At 44.9% G+C, this 15,741-nt stretch overlaps 1 protein-coding gene across 1 annotated transcript in view; it reads right to left on the bottom strand.

Moving 5' to 3' along the window:
* Nucleotides 1-15,741, bottom strand: part of HELLS (helicase, lymphoid specific) — a 591,428-nt gene that overhangs the window by 529,041 nt on the left and 46,646 nt on the right. The window contains exon 4 of the mRNA XM_086922383.1: nucleotides 8,412-8,468. Within this exon, the coding sequence (XP_086778509.1) occupies nucleotides 8,412-8,468 (57 nt within the window). The remainder of the gene's footprint in view (nucleotides 1-8,411; nucleotides 8,469-15,741) is intronic.

The following is a 15,741-nucleotide window of genomic DNA, read 5'->3' on the forward strand; positions in this document are numbered from 1 at the left end:
TGTTTCAATACACAAAATACGTGTCTCTAGAAATCCAAATTTGTAATCATTTTGAGTGGCACTTTGCCGGAGATTTATCCCCTGTAGCCTCGAATTCTGAATCTGAATAGTTGTCAATTTACCTCCTTCTCCTGTTTCTCCTACCTTCGCATTGGGTTCCCTCAACTTGCAACTTTTACTATCCCCTCACCCCTTCCTGTAAAATCTTCGGTAGTGGTGGTTAGTTGGTCTCCTTCATTTCATGCCGTCAGCCTGAATTTTCTGTGTATTGTGGTAATATGGATACCTTTTCTGCTGCTCAGAGCTTTGTGCTAGTTCCTTCAACAATTTCTTCCCAACTCCTGTCAACTTCCAGCGGGGGGTTGTATCACCCAACCAGTATTTTGGTTTTTGCTGTGCTTTCTGTTCTTGCATCCAGCTATATAAACCAACAGCTGACATGTGGGCCCCTGTTGCCTGCTTGTGCCTCCGTGTGCCCCTGTTGCCTGCTTGTGCCTCCGTGTGCCCCTGTCGCCTGCTTGTGCCTCAGTTTTCGTGCCCCTGTTGCCTGCTTGTGCGCCCCTGTTGCCTGCTTGTGCCTCCGTGTGCCCCTGTTGCCTGCTTGTGCCTCCGTGTGCCCTTGTTGCCTGCTTGTGCCCCTGTTGCCTGCTTGTGCCTCCGTGTGCCCCTGTTGCCTGCTTGTGCCTCCGTGTGCCCCTGTTGCCTGCTTGTGCCTCAGTGTGCCCCTGTTGCCTGCTTGTGCGTCCGTGTGCCCCTGTTGCCTGCTTGTGCCTCAGTGTGCCCCTGTTGCCTGCTTGTGCCATGTGGGTGTGTGTGGAGGGCTCTGTGTGGCTGTGTGTGTGGGGAGCTTTGTGTGGCTGTGTGTGTGGGGAGCTTTGTGTGGCTGTGTGTGTGGGGAGCTTTGTGCGGCTGTGTGTGTGGGGAGCTTTGTGCGGCTGTGTGTGTGGGGAGCTTTGTGTGGCTGTGTGTGTGGGGGGGGCTCTGTGTGTGTCATTTGCGAGAGATAAAGCTAGTGGCATTGTAAATGACAATGCCATTTATTTATGTTAAAAAATACATAAATAAAAATAATGTCAAGAGCAATGCCAATAGCTCTAACTTTAACAAAGGCGAAACCATTGCATTGTAAATGCTTGTTTGTTTCTTTCTTCCTATGTGTGGTCGTTGTGTGGGTAGACCAGCGACTTCTGATTGACACAGGTGGCAGAACTGATTTCAGTGCTCTGAATGATGGGTTTACGGGGGCACCATCCACCCAGGACCTACACTTGCACAGGAATAATCTACTTCAACTTGATTCTGGTGCAGGTCTTACAAGAGGTCTTACTGGAGAGGGGGGGGGGGGGCATAGGACAGTGGCCACGCAGGCACATTTACTCAGGGCAGGACATCCAATGACAGAAGGCCTGTTACAGCAGCCCTGAGAAGATATTTATCAAGGTCAACACGTGGAAGAGGGGCTGAATTGGGGGAGATCAAAGGCAAGGAGAATGATGGTATTGCCATAAAGCTGCATATAATTAAGAAACTCCCCATACCCTTTTATGGCTGTATAACCAGCCAGAAAATAGGGATAAGAGACCTAAAGAAGAGACCTAAAGGTTATAGCTAGTAAAAAACACAATAATCTCTAAATTCCTTTTACAAAATCATTAATAGGGAGAGAGACATAGCAAGAAGATAATGGAGGGGGATACAGTGAAAAGGCAAACGCGACTGGGGAAGGGAGCTGTGTCTATTGATAGGGAGTCCCTCCCTCCAGATGGGCCCCCCAGAGGTTGCCTCATAGTCCACCATGTGAGGTACAGATATCCTCCTAACAAATAGGTTTGATTGCTCACAACCCCCCCCCCGAAGCACATCAGATGCCACGGCAAGGGTGAGCGACTTTCAGGATAGAGAGCCAGGCTCAGAACTAGAGCCAAAGAAAAGAAGTGCCTGTGAAAAGCCTCAAGGCAGACCACGTGAGCCCAGCCTGCAATTAAAAAGTATAATCCTAAACCTTAAGACCAATGTAATGGTTAGCGCAGAGACTTCTGGACAGAACCAAAAGGACATTCAGAGAGCATGCAAAGTCCACGACTCTAAAGTAGATTACTCGGCAGAGCAGACAAGGCTTCTGGAGGAAAATATGGAGATATTAAACCTAGGCCTTCAAAATAACACGCAGCAGATAAGAGTTCTTGAAACAACAAAATAGGCAGCTAATGGAGGATACACAAAGAATAGAGATGCATGCCAGGAGAAATAATTCAAGAATTCCTGGTGTCCCCTAAGGCATGAAAAGGCAGTAATCTAAAAGAATTTGTAATTAAGCTTTTGAGGGCAAGACCATTGAAGTAAAGGTAGGACCTTGACCTAGAGGAGGATATATAGAGGATTCATAGGGACCCCTATAGATGTTGTAAAAGTCATGAGACCACTCAAAATGCTGGTTAATTTCTATTCAATTACGAAATGAAAAAAGAAAAAAAAACATCAAATGCATTAAAACACAAAGGATTCTAAGCGCTAAACCAAAAAAGCAGAACCCCAACACCCTCAACTGCTACAGTGCCTAAAAGAGCTAAGATGAGAATAACCAGGTTTCAAAAGATTTTTTTTTAAACTATAAGAAGCCTAGCTTAGAGATGTTGGCAGCCACAGAAAAGAAACAGCCGCCCCATCAGACTTTACAAAAGCTAGGAATTATAACTTTCCTACCTGAGGAGGAACTAAGCATCCTACCTGGAGCATACAATTAAAAACAGCAGAAAAATGTTTCGACCCTTTATCTAGGAAGACTGAGCAAATAGCGTTAAAAGGAGATGCGCTTTCTAATAGGGTGCCAGTACAGCGTGCAAATGCCCTCACTTAGTCATTTGGGGCTATTAAGACTAGGAAAAGACTCTGCATTCTGTGCCACCTACAGTTTACAAAGAGTATGTGTTAATATTCAGGTATAGGGCACTGCAGTAGTCAAGTCGGGAGGAGATTAAAGAAATGACCACGAAATTACCAAATTCATCCAAAGGGCGTAGAACTTTACTGGACACTGGGCCTCTTGTTGGTGAGGAAACAAAGGAGTTATGTATTGTTAACGTAGGAGAGAAAGTTGCTGTGACAGAGGATGATCTGGTTAGAGTGCTCATGCATGCACTATACAGGGTTGGGCTCCAGGAAGGTCCTGAAGGAACACCACAGGTGAGGTCACGGGCATTTAGATGTACGGTGTCAGGCTGACTAGGTCCTTCCAGTCAGGAAAAAGCAGATCCAGAGTGTGTGCCCATGGATTTCTATGTCATGTAGGCACTGGGTAAGGATAGGGTGGGAGAGAGTGTCAAAGTCAGCAGAGAGGTCCAGGAAGAGGGCTGCATTGTCTCTTCAATTCAGTCATGCAGCGGTCATCTGTGGGGAGGATCAAGGCAGTTTGTGCTGTGGTTGGTCTGAAACTAAACTGAGAAGTATTGAGGAGTTGGTGGTTGCAGGGAGTTGGTGGTGACAATCTTATTGGGTGAGGAGTTGGTTGATGTTTCTCTATAACATTAGCAGGGACTGTTAACAGGAAGATAGGTCTGTTCTTGGCAAGCGTAGTGTTTATTCAGCAAAGTAGCACAGCTTCACGTTTCCAAGCATCTCAGTAAGTCCTGGAAGAGGTGACTATGTTCAGAATGATGTGTTGCAATCTGGAGTAGGTGGGATGAGGGCAGGGATCCGATACAGCCCTCTAGTAGATGGCCTTCATTATGGTGACAGTTTCTTCTGGGTGACGACAGGCTAATGGTTAGCATTTTGTTTTTTAGAGAAGACGGATGCATTTGGTAAGGTCTGTTGGGTTGAAGTTGCTATAAATGGAAGTGATTTTGTTGCTGAAGAATTGATCAAGATTGGGGCAAAAGTTGGAGGTGCCACAATCAAAGTGCTTCTTTAGGTTCTGGTATTAATGTGGTCTGCCAGGTCAGCCTGTATGGTGGTCAGGATCATTGAACAGTAGCATCTCCGGGCTGATTTGAATGTGCTCCAGTCTGCATTGCCCCTGCTCATGCTCCAGTTGTTTGCAGTGGCTTTTCATCATTCCTCCATGTACCAACTGGCCTATGGTCTAGGTCTTGTTGTACTGCTGTTGATCCAATTGTTGAGATTCTGGATGGCTTGGGAAGGCTGCTGCTGTGCTCATGTCAGTGGGTGATACGTTTTTTTCCAGAGGGGGCTGGTTGGTGGTGCATGAGCACTAGATTGAGACAGGGATGCTGAATTTGACGGTGTGTGGTCGGTCTAGGAGTTTGCCGTGAGATTGTCTACTCAGACACTGTCGACAATGGTAAAAAGATGGTCAAGGAGGGGTCTGGAAAGTGGCAGGTTCTTTTACTCGTTCGGGAGGCCCAGACTTCCAAGGTCTTTAATGAGTTGGAGTGGCTTGGGGGGCTTTGACTGTACAAAGAAATTCATTTTTAAGAAGTGAATATGAACTTACCTGGCATATTTTCACATGCCCAAAATATGGTTGCATATTTATGCAAAAACAGAATTCACAAATGTTATGTTGTATGCCTGGAAACCTGCATCTGTGACTACTTTCTAGGTGTACTTTCGTGAATCCCTGAAATTTGCATGCAATTGCACTTTTGTTGAAAAGCGGAACCCACAAGTCATGTTTTTTTGCACACTGCCCAAAATCGGTTTACACTGTATAATGTATAGTGTGTGATATATATATAATTTTTTTTTTTTTTTTTTTTAAAGTAGTCACATGCATAACTAGACTAAATGATGCCTTTGCGAAAGGCATTCTAAATTCTCCTCAACACCTGCATGAAAGTCTAGAAAAATGTCTAACCTTTGAAAAGGTTTTCCAAGTCACAAATAATATTGGATACTTTTTATTTTGGAAGCAAACTGGTAAACTTAATTACATGCTTTTGCTTATTTTGCATATAGTAAAGAAGCATCCTGGGAGCAAGATGAATGGCCACAAATTAGTTTGCAGCAGTGTGCAAACATGTTTGCAAACTTCTGCAAATTTTATATTGGAAGCACTGCCAGCATTGAAAGTTGTGCTTTCAGTTCACTGTATTTCCTTAGATCTCACACGCTAACAGAAAGGATTTGCATTAATACACAAATCCCATTTCTGAACATCTATATACAGACGAATACCTCAACTTTGCAGCAGACAAACCTTTAACCCACCACACAGTGGCAATGTTAACTGGCAGCGAAAGGGCTTCTGTCACAGTGGTTGGAACTACAGGTCTTGTGAACAAAAACATGGTCCGTCCTTGACCAAAAACAATATGCTCTGGGCACCGGGCGATTGGAATTCCACACCCCAGGATTTTACCCATAAAGAAATGCACAATAAAAGCTAAGTGTGCATTTTGCCACAGGTTAAATATCCAAGGGAAAAGACAAAGGTAAAGATGCATATGAGCAGTAAGAGACCAATATGTCTACCAGCAAGATATTTTAATTTCATTTAAAAAACAAAAGCCCCCACCTCCCCCAAAGAACTAGCAGTATTTGTAAATAAACAATTCACCTCCAGTTTCATCATTATCAAGCTATACTAGTCTTGTCAGAATCCTTCATATTCTCTAAAAACAAACACCTAACTTCTGTCTGAACAAGGAGAACTGGAATCTCCGCCATGCACCAGTCAACCAACCTAGATACCACAGCAAGGCCAACACCACCATGTCAGGCACCTCGTTTTTTTCAGCCTGCAGCTGTATCCTTACAGCCTGCATTACTGAGCTCAAGTTAGGTTTGTAGCTCGCACAAACACCCAGAAGGTTATCCTGGCACCGAGTAGATGAGTCTAGCCAAACCAAGGGCCTAGGGGGACTACTCAAAAAGCCAGGTCTTCAGCTTCTTGAGGAATTAGAGGAGGATGCCCTTATGTGTAGCAGCAGTTATTTCCACACTTTAGGAGCAATGTAGGAGAAGGCTCACCAGCTTGATCAAGTTTCCAGTATGCATGGGATTTCTGCAAGTAGGAGTCTGGACAAGTGTAGGTGCCTTGAAGGTTTATGAAAGCAGATGTGATTGTTAAGGTATGCTGCGCCAGTGGTGTAGAACACCTTGAAAGTGTGGCTGAGAGTTTGAATTGTGCTGGATTATGTATGGGGAGCCAGTGGAGCTCCTTCAGGTGTGGTGAGATGAGACTGTGGCATGGAGGTCAAGAGTGATTTAGGCTGCTGATTTCTGAACTGTCTACAGAATACAAACCTAACTTGAGCTCAGTGACGCAGGTTGTCTGGAGCTTGAGAGCAGGTGTTCCATGTTGGGGATGTCACGACAGTGGTGCAGCGGATGGCGTTCTTGTAGATGTTTGAGATTTTTGCCTCTGGTCTTGCGAGGTCTGTCCTGTCTGGTAATCTTGTAGCCGAGGAATCTCTGTGGTGATGTCATTTACCAATGCAAGGTTCAGCCAGGTTTAAGAGATGAAAATAAGATCTGGGGCATGGTCATGCAGCAGGTCCCAGAGCAAATCTGTCTGGGATCACAATGACGGTCCCATTACCATTCTTATCTGGAGGTCCTGGGGGCCTGCAAGGCTGTCTATATACTTCCTTGACCAGGTTGCCTACATTATATCGAAGGCACTATGAAAAGGATTTTAACACATGGACCAGTCTATTCGGTGGACCTTTAAGGGACCATAAATCACCCTACCTAGATAACACACCTTAAATGTTTTATCACGTCTACTTGCACAAGCAGAACCGGACACTATGGGCTGATTAGGATGGAGGATTTTCTGCATCCTCCGGGCCGGCGGAAGCCACCGCCGGCTTGGAGGATGCGGAAAATCCTCTGCAGACCCACCAAGACCCACCGCCACATTAGGATGGCTGGTGGGTCCTGGTTTCCGTCCGCAGCTTTTCCGCCGCGGCTGGTTTACAACCGCGGCGGAAAAGCACTAATATGGTGACGGTGTCTCAGACACCGTCAACCAGATTAGGATGTGCTCGGAAACATGCTTTTCCGCGGCGGCTTTTCCGCCGTGGAAAAGCATGTGCAACTTCACTGCGGGGGCCCGTTGCAGGCCCCCTAGGTGAAGGGGCGGTGGGGGGTGCACATGGGGGGTACCTCTGGTACCCCCTGCATTTGTATGCAGAAAGCGGCAGGCACCGCGCGGTGCCTGCCACTTTCTACATACAAATGCAATGCGTGCATTTTTAACATTGCTGCGGGTGCAGCTTGAAGCAGCACCCGCCGCAATGTTAGAAATAGAGGATGTGACCGCCACGGTGGCGGTCACATCCTAATTGCACAGGAGGGAACTCCGCAGCCCATGCGGAGGTTCCCTCCTACTCAGGGGTCGTCCGTCCGCGATCCTAATGACCCCCTATATTTGAACTGAGTTTGGATAAGCAATTTGGCCTTCACTCTGCCCACCCAATCTTCATTTGCTCTCATTTGATCATAGCTCCTTCTAAGGATTTCAGTCACCTTACATTCCACACCCTCCAATTGGTAATCCATTGCAAAGGCTTTCTACTTTGTGTAGTCATCCCTTCCTTTTTCACCTAGATCTTGCCTCCTGTTGAAATTTCCACTGTCAGATTTTTTTTTTTTTTATTGAGAATGGACTTTGTCTGGCCGTGGACACCATTTAGAAATAACTGTGCGAGTAATGTCCCTCAAATGCTACGACTGATTAGGAAAAGTGCTGGTCTGTTGGCAAATCCCACACTTCCAGCACACAACAAAAGAGTCAGATTCAATCAACTCACCAAGACCACTTCAACCCCACCTGAGGATAGCAGCTCCAAGCACAATGGGAACACTGATGTGCCAGGGGCTCACATGCAGTGCCAGAATCTAGGACTCCAATCTTCATTTTGCGAACTTCTGTTTGGTGGATGGCACCAACAACTCTGGTTCAATCATGGGCACCCAAATGCACTGGTTGCAGTCACAGCAGTGTATCGTCTGTCATTAGTGCCACCACCTACAGTCTATCAGAAAGTCAATTAAGCATCCATACACATTAGGAGACTGGAAAGCTGTTGGGGCCAAAGAAGGAGCAGCCAGTGAAGTTGCTGTTCAGCTCCACCTCTGGCTTGGTTTTACAAAGAAATCCATAGAGAATCCATTTAATGGCACAATTTCTATAGACATGTAAGGGGTGTGAAATTAAAGCATCTCCTTTAAAAAGTGCTCTGGACCTTTTGCATGTGCGGGTAGACTGTTTCGGACCATCCAATAAGATCCGAGGATGCAGAGTCTGTTAAGAACTTTAGTAGTAAGCAAATGCAGCTCCAGGTCCAACTATTCATTTAACTAAGCATAGCTAACATGCCTGAATTGCAGTGGCCTTGTACCTGGGAAAATCCAATAAGATGTTCAATAAAAAAATAGAACTACAATGAGTCAACGTGTAACTATTAAGACCAAAGACCAAAACAGTAAATCAATGAATTCACCTTCATCCCTTTGGTGACCTGCTTCTTTTTTTCAAGCCTCTCGTTTCTTCTCTGCTCCTATAGAGAGAAAATATCACCATATATAATTCTGGTATAAGCAACTATAGAGACCATGTCCATAGAATGAGTTAGTTTGAAGGACTTTCCAACATACTGCATTTCTTAAAATGGTCTGCATCATAAACAGAACTCTGCATTCAACTTACAACCAAATATGTACAGATGAGAAACATGACAGCAGGAGACCTAAAAGTAAGCAGAGCATTGAGGACCATACACTTACAGGCTATTGGTATCAAGCCAAACTAGTATTCATCCATCAAGCTGGCAGTGGTTTCAAATTTGGGAAAATATACCACTACTTAAGAAAAAAAAGTTACTTACTCAAACCGATTTCTCCATTAAACTCCATCCAGAGAAGTGCTGCTTCTCTGGATGGAGTTTAATGGATTTCTCCATTAAACTCCATCCAGAGAAGTGAGTTTCCTCCTTTTCTAACAGAGGCATTTTCAGAGGGCGGGGCTGAATCAGAAGAGCAGGATGGCTGCAGCTGTTCAGACCTCAAACCCACAGCAACCCGAGACCAACGACTGGGTGGGTGATCTTGCGGGGGGGGCTGAGTGGAAGAGTCTACTGGCTGGCGGCTGACAGGGGCCCCGGTGATGACCCTGCTAATTCACGAGTATCACCCAAGTGTGCCCGCAAGTGAGGCTGCCGCCGGACTGCAGCCGCTGAACATGTGCCCCAGGCTAAGACTGAGGCGGCCCGGTTAGTTCCAGGTGCAGCCTGCCTCTGCCCTGGGGCCCCACTTGCAAAACGCAAAGAACCCCAATTACTGCCTCCCCATCACCATCCAAAGACAAGACGAGACAAGGGAGCGAGTGAGCAACTTCAACCGGGAAAGGGAGGGGGGTGGAGGGGGGGGGGGGGGGGTGAGGCGGGGGGTCCAAGACACTTCTGGGGCAGTTGATTTGACAAAGCTTCAGCGGGCGGCTGCAATCCCTAGTCCTAGGCAGGATTGGTTTCACCTGCACAGCCTGCAAATCTGTGCCAGTTAGCTTGCCCAACCCACAGCACAAACTTGCCTCAGAGTTACAAACATCCAACTCAATAACACAAAGGGAGGGACAATGAGCCTCCCTACAAACACAACTGCTGACGCCAGTGCTGCCGCAACAGACTATTTTATACAAATTTGCAGATGGACAAAAGATGAAGATCCACCCACACTCACCGCACATGGCATTGGCACTACAGCCAGCAAGCGGGCGTTGATCACAGACTTTCTAGAAGTATGTTGCAGACTCATCCGGGAGCCACAAGATTTCATACGGGATGCACGGCACACACACCACGAGGACCCTAAGGAATTAAAGTAATGACAACTTGGTTCCCCTAAGCAAAGGCATCGAGGTACCCAGCCAGAGTAGCGATAACTACAAAAATGAGGAAACGTCAGGCTCTGGGAGTATGGACATCCGCTCTCCCATATTAGAAGAGAGAGCAAGCCATTAACCCCTAATGTTCAAAATCCACCTTTAATTCCTCAAGCTCACCATGTCCAGCTAGTGGAGGCTCTAATCCATAGGAGTGGCATAAGCTGAGACCTCTTCACTAACCAACTATCACAACCGTTGCCATCGCAAACCACTACGAAAAAACCAGAAGATATTTTCACGCTCCCAGCAGGATTACATATTAGTCAGTTTGCAACTGCTTATTTTCTCCTCTCAAAGGCAGATCCACACACATTGGTACAGGGGTTGGCCTTCGAGCAGGTGCAAAATCACAATACGCTTGCACGATCACCTGAACCCCAAAACCCCAGTCAGCAAAAGTTCCACGAAACACCTCAAACCATACTAAGCGGGTGCTCGTCACAAGGAGCTTAAGAGCCTAGACCCGCTAAGGCACTGGTACGCACATCCCCACAAAGAAATGGATAAAGAATATATGGAGCACTTGTTCCAATTAGATCATTTAAATCTATCACAGATGGAAGTACTTCCAGTCGTCCTACGACTTCATGTGGCATAAACTACCACACTGCCAAACATAAGCAAATAAATAGAGCTAATTCCGCAATATAGCTCAAGGGGAGCCCATGACATTTTTAACTAAAGGGCTATATTAAAATTATTAGAAGTCCTCCCACATTAAATCCAGTGATCTGGACAGTATAGAGTTCAAACCAAATCCTAGCCAAACAGGTCCAGAAACCACAAAAGCAACCTGGACTGACCATACCTTCACAAAACAGATTCTGCGGCACAGGGAAACATTCTCCAATTGGGGCATAGAGTTAAAAAAGGTGGAGCCCCTTCGTTATCCAAGCCTGCTACAACTGCCGATCCGAACCTAGAACGTTTAAAAAGTAGCAAAAGGACCAGACAACTTTAGTAGGGTCACACACACACACTGGCAAATCACGATAGCACACTGTGAAGCAGCGAACTTAGAGGAGCACCCTCAGGTAGCATCATTAACACAGTATCGCGGAGCAACATGAACCAAACCAAGCACGCTCTCGGGGAAATCACAGGGTTGCAGGATCTGCTCCTAGAATGTAAACGGTAGGTACAAAATTAGAAGAAGCAGACTTTGCAGAATGTATTTAACAGCACGACATACTCCTATTCAAAGAAACTTGACATACAAAGTCAGCCTCATTAGGCTACAAAGAAAACCTTATCCAGAAAATTAAGGATACACAGTACGTAAGGGTAAAAGGAGGCCTATCCACCTTCATTTCGACTGATTTCCTCTTCAAAGAAGCAGTCAGACCACTGACTCCCATTGGATGCAATGCACTAAACTAGAACTTTGGCCCTCAATGAGCCTGCTAATTCTGAACATGTATATATCAATCCAGGGAAAAAGCAGAAGGGGCAAAGATTGGAGTAACTAATCGCTGCAATAAACATGCTGAAATTCATCTATCCATGCGATAATCGAATACTAACCAGGGATTTCAAAATGAACTTACTGCAAGGACAGCAGAAAAACCTAGCGGGCTTCATACAGCCAAGAAAGGGCAATACAAGTAGATAACACTCTGGGCAAGAAATGCGCAGCAAAACTGGCTGACCTCTTCCTGTATACGTTAAATGGTAGAGGTTCTTTGGACAGTCCCGCAGCCTTCACGTTATGAGCACAACAGGTTTAACAATTAATTTTACCTTAGCAGACCCAGATTTATTTCCGTATAGAACGGATTTTCAAATCCCGGAACGAGTAGAAAGCGGCCACTATCCTCAAACCTTCACTCCAAATAAGTCTGGGCGAGCGAAGCCTCGTACATTACCAACGATTAACTTGGATCAAAAACAGACTCCATAATGGAGACATGCCGCTTGTCACTAACATCATCGGAAGTAGAGAAAGACATCATAGAGGTCACTTGTTAACAATATAAAAAACATTAGAGAAATTGCACCAGCCCCACCCAGAATTTTGTTTCCCATCAGCACAAGCACTTTATATCACATCGGTGGAATAGACATGCTTACGAACAATCTCTAAGTATATCGGCTGAAGTGTCTCGCAAAAATGTTGGTTCTTGGAATCACTTACATCATGTGTGGTTCACTATTTAGATGCGTTTTTATTAAAAATTTTACCCAGATTATTTGCGTTCTAGTGTACATATCATGGTGGTTTGTCCCACCCTCTCAAGATTTTAAGCTAATCAAATCAGTATTTGCCACCCTAAGTGCTGCTTTTGATAACCCAGAAAATGGTTTGTCATAATAAAATGGTAATTATATTAAGCCATCAAATGAAAGATAATCGGGCTAAACTTTGGTTTGAAAAATATCATATGTGGCTACCAAACAGACCGCAACATTTTCCATTAAAATGTTTAAAGTAAACAATAAGGCTCCGGGCCCGATGGGTGCCCCGTCAACTTCTCTTTAACAAATAAGCTTCTATGATGTCCTCTATTGACAAAGGTTTTTACCAGTAGAATTAAAAGGGGCCCGCTTATATCATGGAACCGCTAAATTATACCAATATTCAAAAAGGGGGATAGAGCCCATCCAAAAAATGACAGACCCATATCTTTGATTGTACAGCTAAATTGATGGGTTGACTATTAAATGGGCTAGAAGAATGGGTAAGAGAAAAGAAGGCCCTTTCTGAGGCACAGTACGGCCTCAGAAAGCGAAAAGGTTTGTCTGCCGTAGGCAGAAATACACCAGGTTTCTTCCGAATACTTGTTTTTATAGGCTTTTATTAAAACGTTTGAGATGTTTGCGTTAAGATTGCGTTAAGATCACCCATTATTTAATTTGGGAATTTCCTCCAGACGCAAGAAAGGATTCTAGTAATTCAAATATCTCATTCAAGCAAAGAGTTGAATTTCATAGATGTTAAATAAAAATGATGTATCTGCAGAATAAAAACACGCTTTAGGAAATTTAATTGTGATGCATTGCACATTGTTGCAGGGAACAGTTATTTCGAAGTCCCATGGTATCTCAACTGTAAGGAGGACAGAGAGGCCACCCTTGGCATGGCCTTTCCTAGCCCTCCTAGTTGGAACATCAATAACTTTACTGTCCCAGTCAAATTTAGCTACAGACCAAGTCTCTTGGAATCAAATGATTGCTGGGCAGAATCGCATCAGGCTTTTCAGTTTAGATATTTCCAGTCCGGCCTAATTCCTGGAGATCACATCAAAGTTATCACTAAAATGGAAGTTTGGAATTACTGTTTTGTTATTTAAATTGCTCGAAGCCAAGAACAAGAGATCAATTTTTGTATTATCCGCTTTGGTTCCAGATTGGTCTATCTCCTTGGTGAATATGTACTTTGAGTGTATCCACAAAACCACTATCATGCTCATGGCTATGGTGTTTGCATTTCTTTTCCGGATTGGGATGGAAGGGGGGGGGGGGCATCTTGGATACTTGCACAGCCTCAGAGGTTGCCTTTCGGGATATTCTGCTACTTGCCCGATTAACCCCAGTGATAGCGTTGTCTTCTGTTTGTGCAAACTTTCTTCTCCGGGACCTCCTCTTAGCAATTGTTATTTACCTTAGTCTTTTTCCTCGCATTCTTCTTTTACCTGGTTACTAAGATTTCCTTGGATCTACTTCCTGTGTTGTTGAAATAGTCTGAGGAAGATTTGTTGAGATACTGACCATTAGAACAATTTAAGATAGGGTAGCAGGGAGAAGCAAGTGAGTCAATACATGACTCCTGCTCTAAAGAGGATTCTGTATATAATCTGCATTGGAGTGAACTGTTCCTTCCTCATTAGCTTTCCTCTTGTTTAGAATGATATTGCTTGTTTGAGTTGCACAAGACTTTATGAAAGTTCCATATAGCTGGTGCTTTTGAACAGATTGTGTACTCGTTTGTTTGATCTCCAACTCCAATATTTGCCCTTCTGGTAGTTCACAGATCATTTTGATTAGTTAGGGATTAATTTAGCAGTTTGATTTTCTAATGTGTGTTCAGAATTAAAGGCTACCTTTCCAGCAGTATTAAAACAGATTTTGCTTATCCTCCGTAGTGTTTATAGGGACCGAGATGATTACAAGTTAGTTTGTGTGATGGAATTAAGTTAGAGGAAAGTCTGGAGACCGAGATGGATTTGCTTTAATCAGTTGCTTTGCTCGGTGGACTATTGAATAGTTCTAGTGTCTTCGGTGGTTTGTTCCCTGACATATATGGGAGCTGGCTCAGATATGTCTGGCAGTGTATAATCCGTTGGCGGGTATGAATAGAAACTACTTCTGGAGATAGCTGCTTATTGATTAGTTCAGTGGAGAGGGGGGTGCTGTTTATTATGCATTACAAGACGTTTGGCACTTGATCTGCTTTGTTGATTGCTGTGATATCATTTAGCTCTATGACTATAATTGCTTTGTCTACTTTTGTAGTTTTCCCATTTCCTGATGTGGCCGAGTGTAACGTGGGTCAGAGTTCAGGTATCTGTGTGATCTTTTTTTTATGTGTATTAGATGTTATTCAAAGGAAGAGAAAACGGCTACAAACTGCGTAAGAGTCAAAGATCCACCGCAAAATGCAGCACATGCACAGGATATATATATCAAGCTATAGCATCAGCAGTACATCTATGTCTGCTATCAATACGTCAATGACAAACACCAGCATTGCAATCAAAACAATATCACAATGAGAATAGGAGAAAGAAAATAAGCCCATGAGACCATGTGAGAGATGCAAGAGGTTTAGCCCTAAAGAAAGAGGGATGGGAGGACATACTAGACAAGCACTTAAGAAGTCACAAGACACTAATAATGTGTTTGGATAGGTCTTCTCGTGAGTAGGGAGGGGGTAGAGGAGCCCATCTTAAGCTAGTGTGGGGGAGCGATAGCGCAGTCATATATGAGAAGATCGTCGCAAGCTCTGGACAGGTTCATGTAGGGACACAGTGCTCACCCGTCCACTGAATCGATGGAAGTTGAGTTCAGGGTGGGTCTGTATCGTTATGGACTTCCTCATTGAGAAGGAAAGTCTCACAACACTCACTGGCGTTGCAGGGGATCCCCAGTGATGTGTCCCCCAAGGGTGTGAGCTTCCGGACTAGCCCATGTCAGGAGGTCGCAGATCCTTTGATGATAGACTGGCAGAGCGGAGGACTTCCCGGCCATGGCTACATGTTGTTTAAACAGAACAAATGCAAGGTCAATACATATATGTGTTTGTCTCCCTTTCTACTGGGGCGCAGTCGCAACAGGCATGAGGGAGGCATGGGAGGGACGGGGTGTGCGGCCAGGTGTGCCACTGTCGCTACTACCACGTCGGTTGCAATATCAGACAATACCACACCATATGGTATAATCCCTCTTCTTTCAGTCCAGAGCAAGTCAGACTGTGTAAGAGTTGGGAACATACATTTGATGCGATTAGGGACTAGGTAGGCTTTGTGTACATAATGTATAAAAACTAGGGTTTCAGGACACACCCGCAACCAACTGTAGAGGTCAAACCAACTGCTCCATCCATCTATCAAAGGTTGCTGCAACACTACGTTCCATTGGGCACATGCACCGGCACGTGGTCCGGCAGGACCACATGCAAGGTCATGTATAGAGTGGTGATGGCATGTAGTGTGCCACCGGAGGGTAACAGTGCATGCAGTCCTGCAGAGGCGGATGGCTCCTCATCACCCCTGCCCCAGGAGTCTCGCGATGCGTAGTGTATGGTGCAATAAGCTGAGGAACTGACAAATCTTCACCAGCAACTGCGGGCCACTGTCATCTAAGAAGTTTCCTGCCAAGGGTGCCTGGAGGAATATCACAGCCATGCACAAATTCCAGTACCATTGAGCACCGTTCAAATAAGGGGTGGCTCC

Source organism: Lissotriton vulgaris, chromosome 5 (genome assembly GCF_964263255.1).
Source record: "Lissotriton vulgaris chromosome 5, aLisVul1.2, whole genome shotgun sequence".
Lineage (NCBI taxonomy): Eukaryota > Metazoa > Chordata > Amphibia > Caudata > Salamandridae > Lissotriton > Lissotriton vulgaris.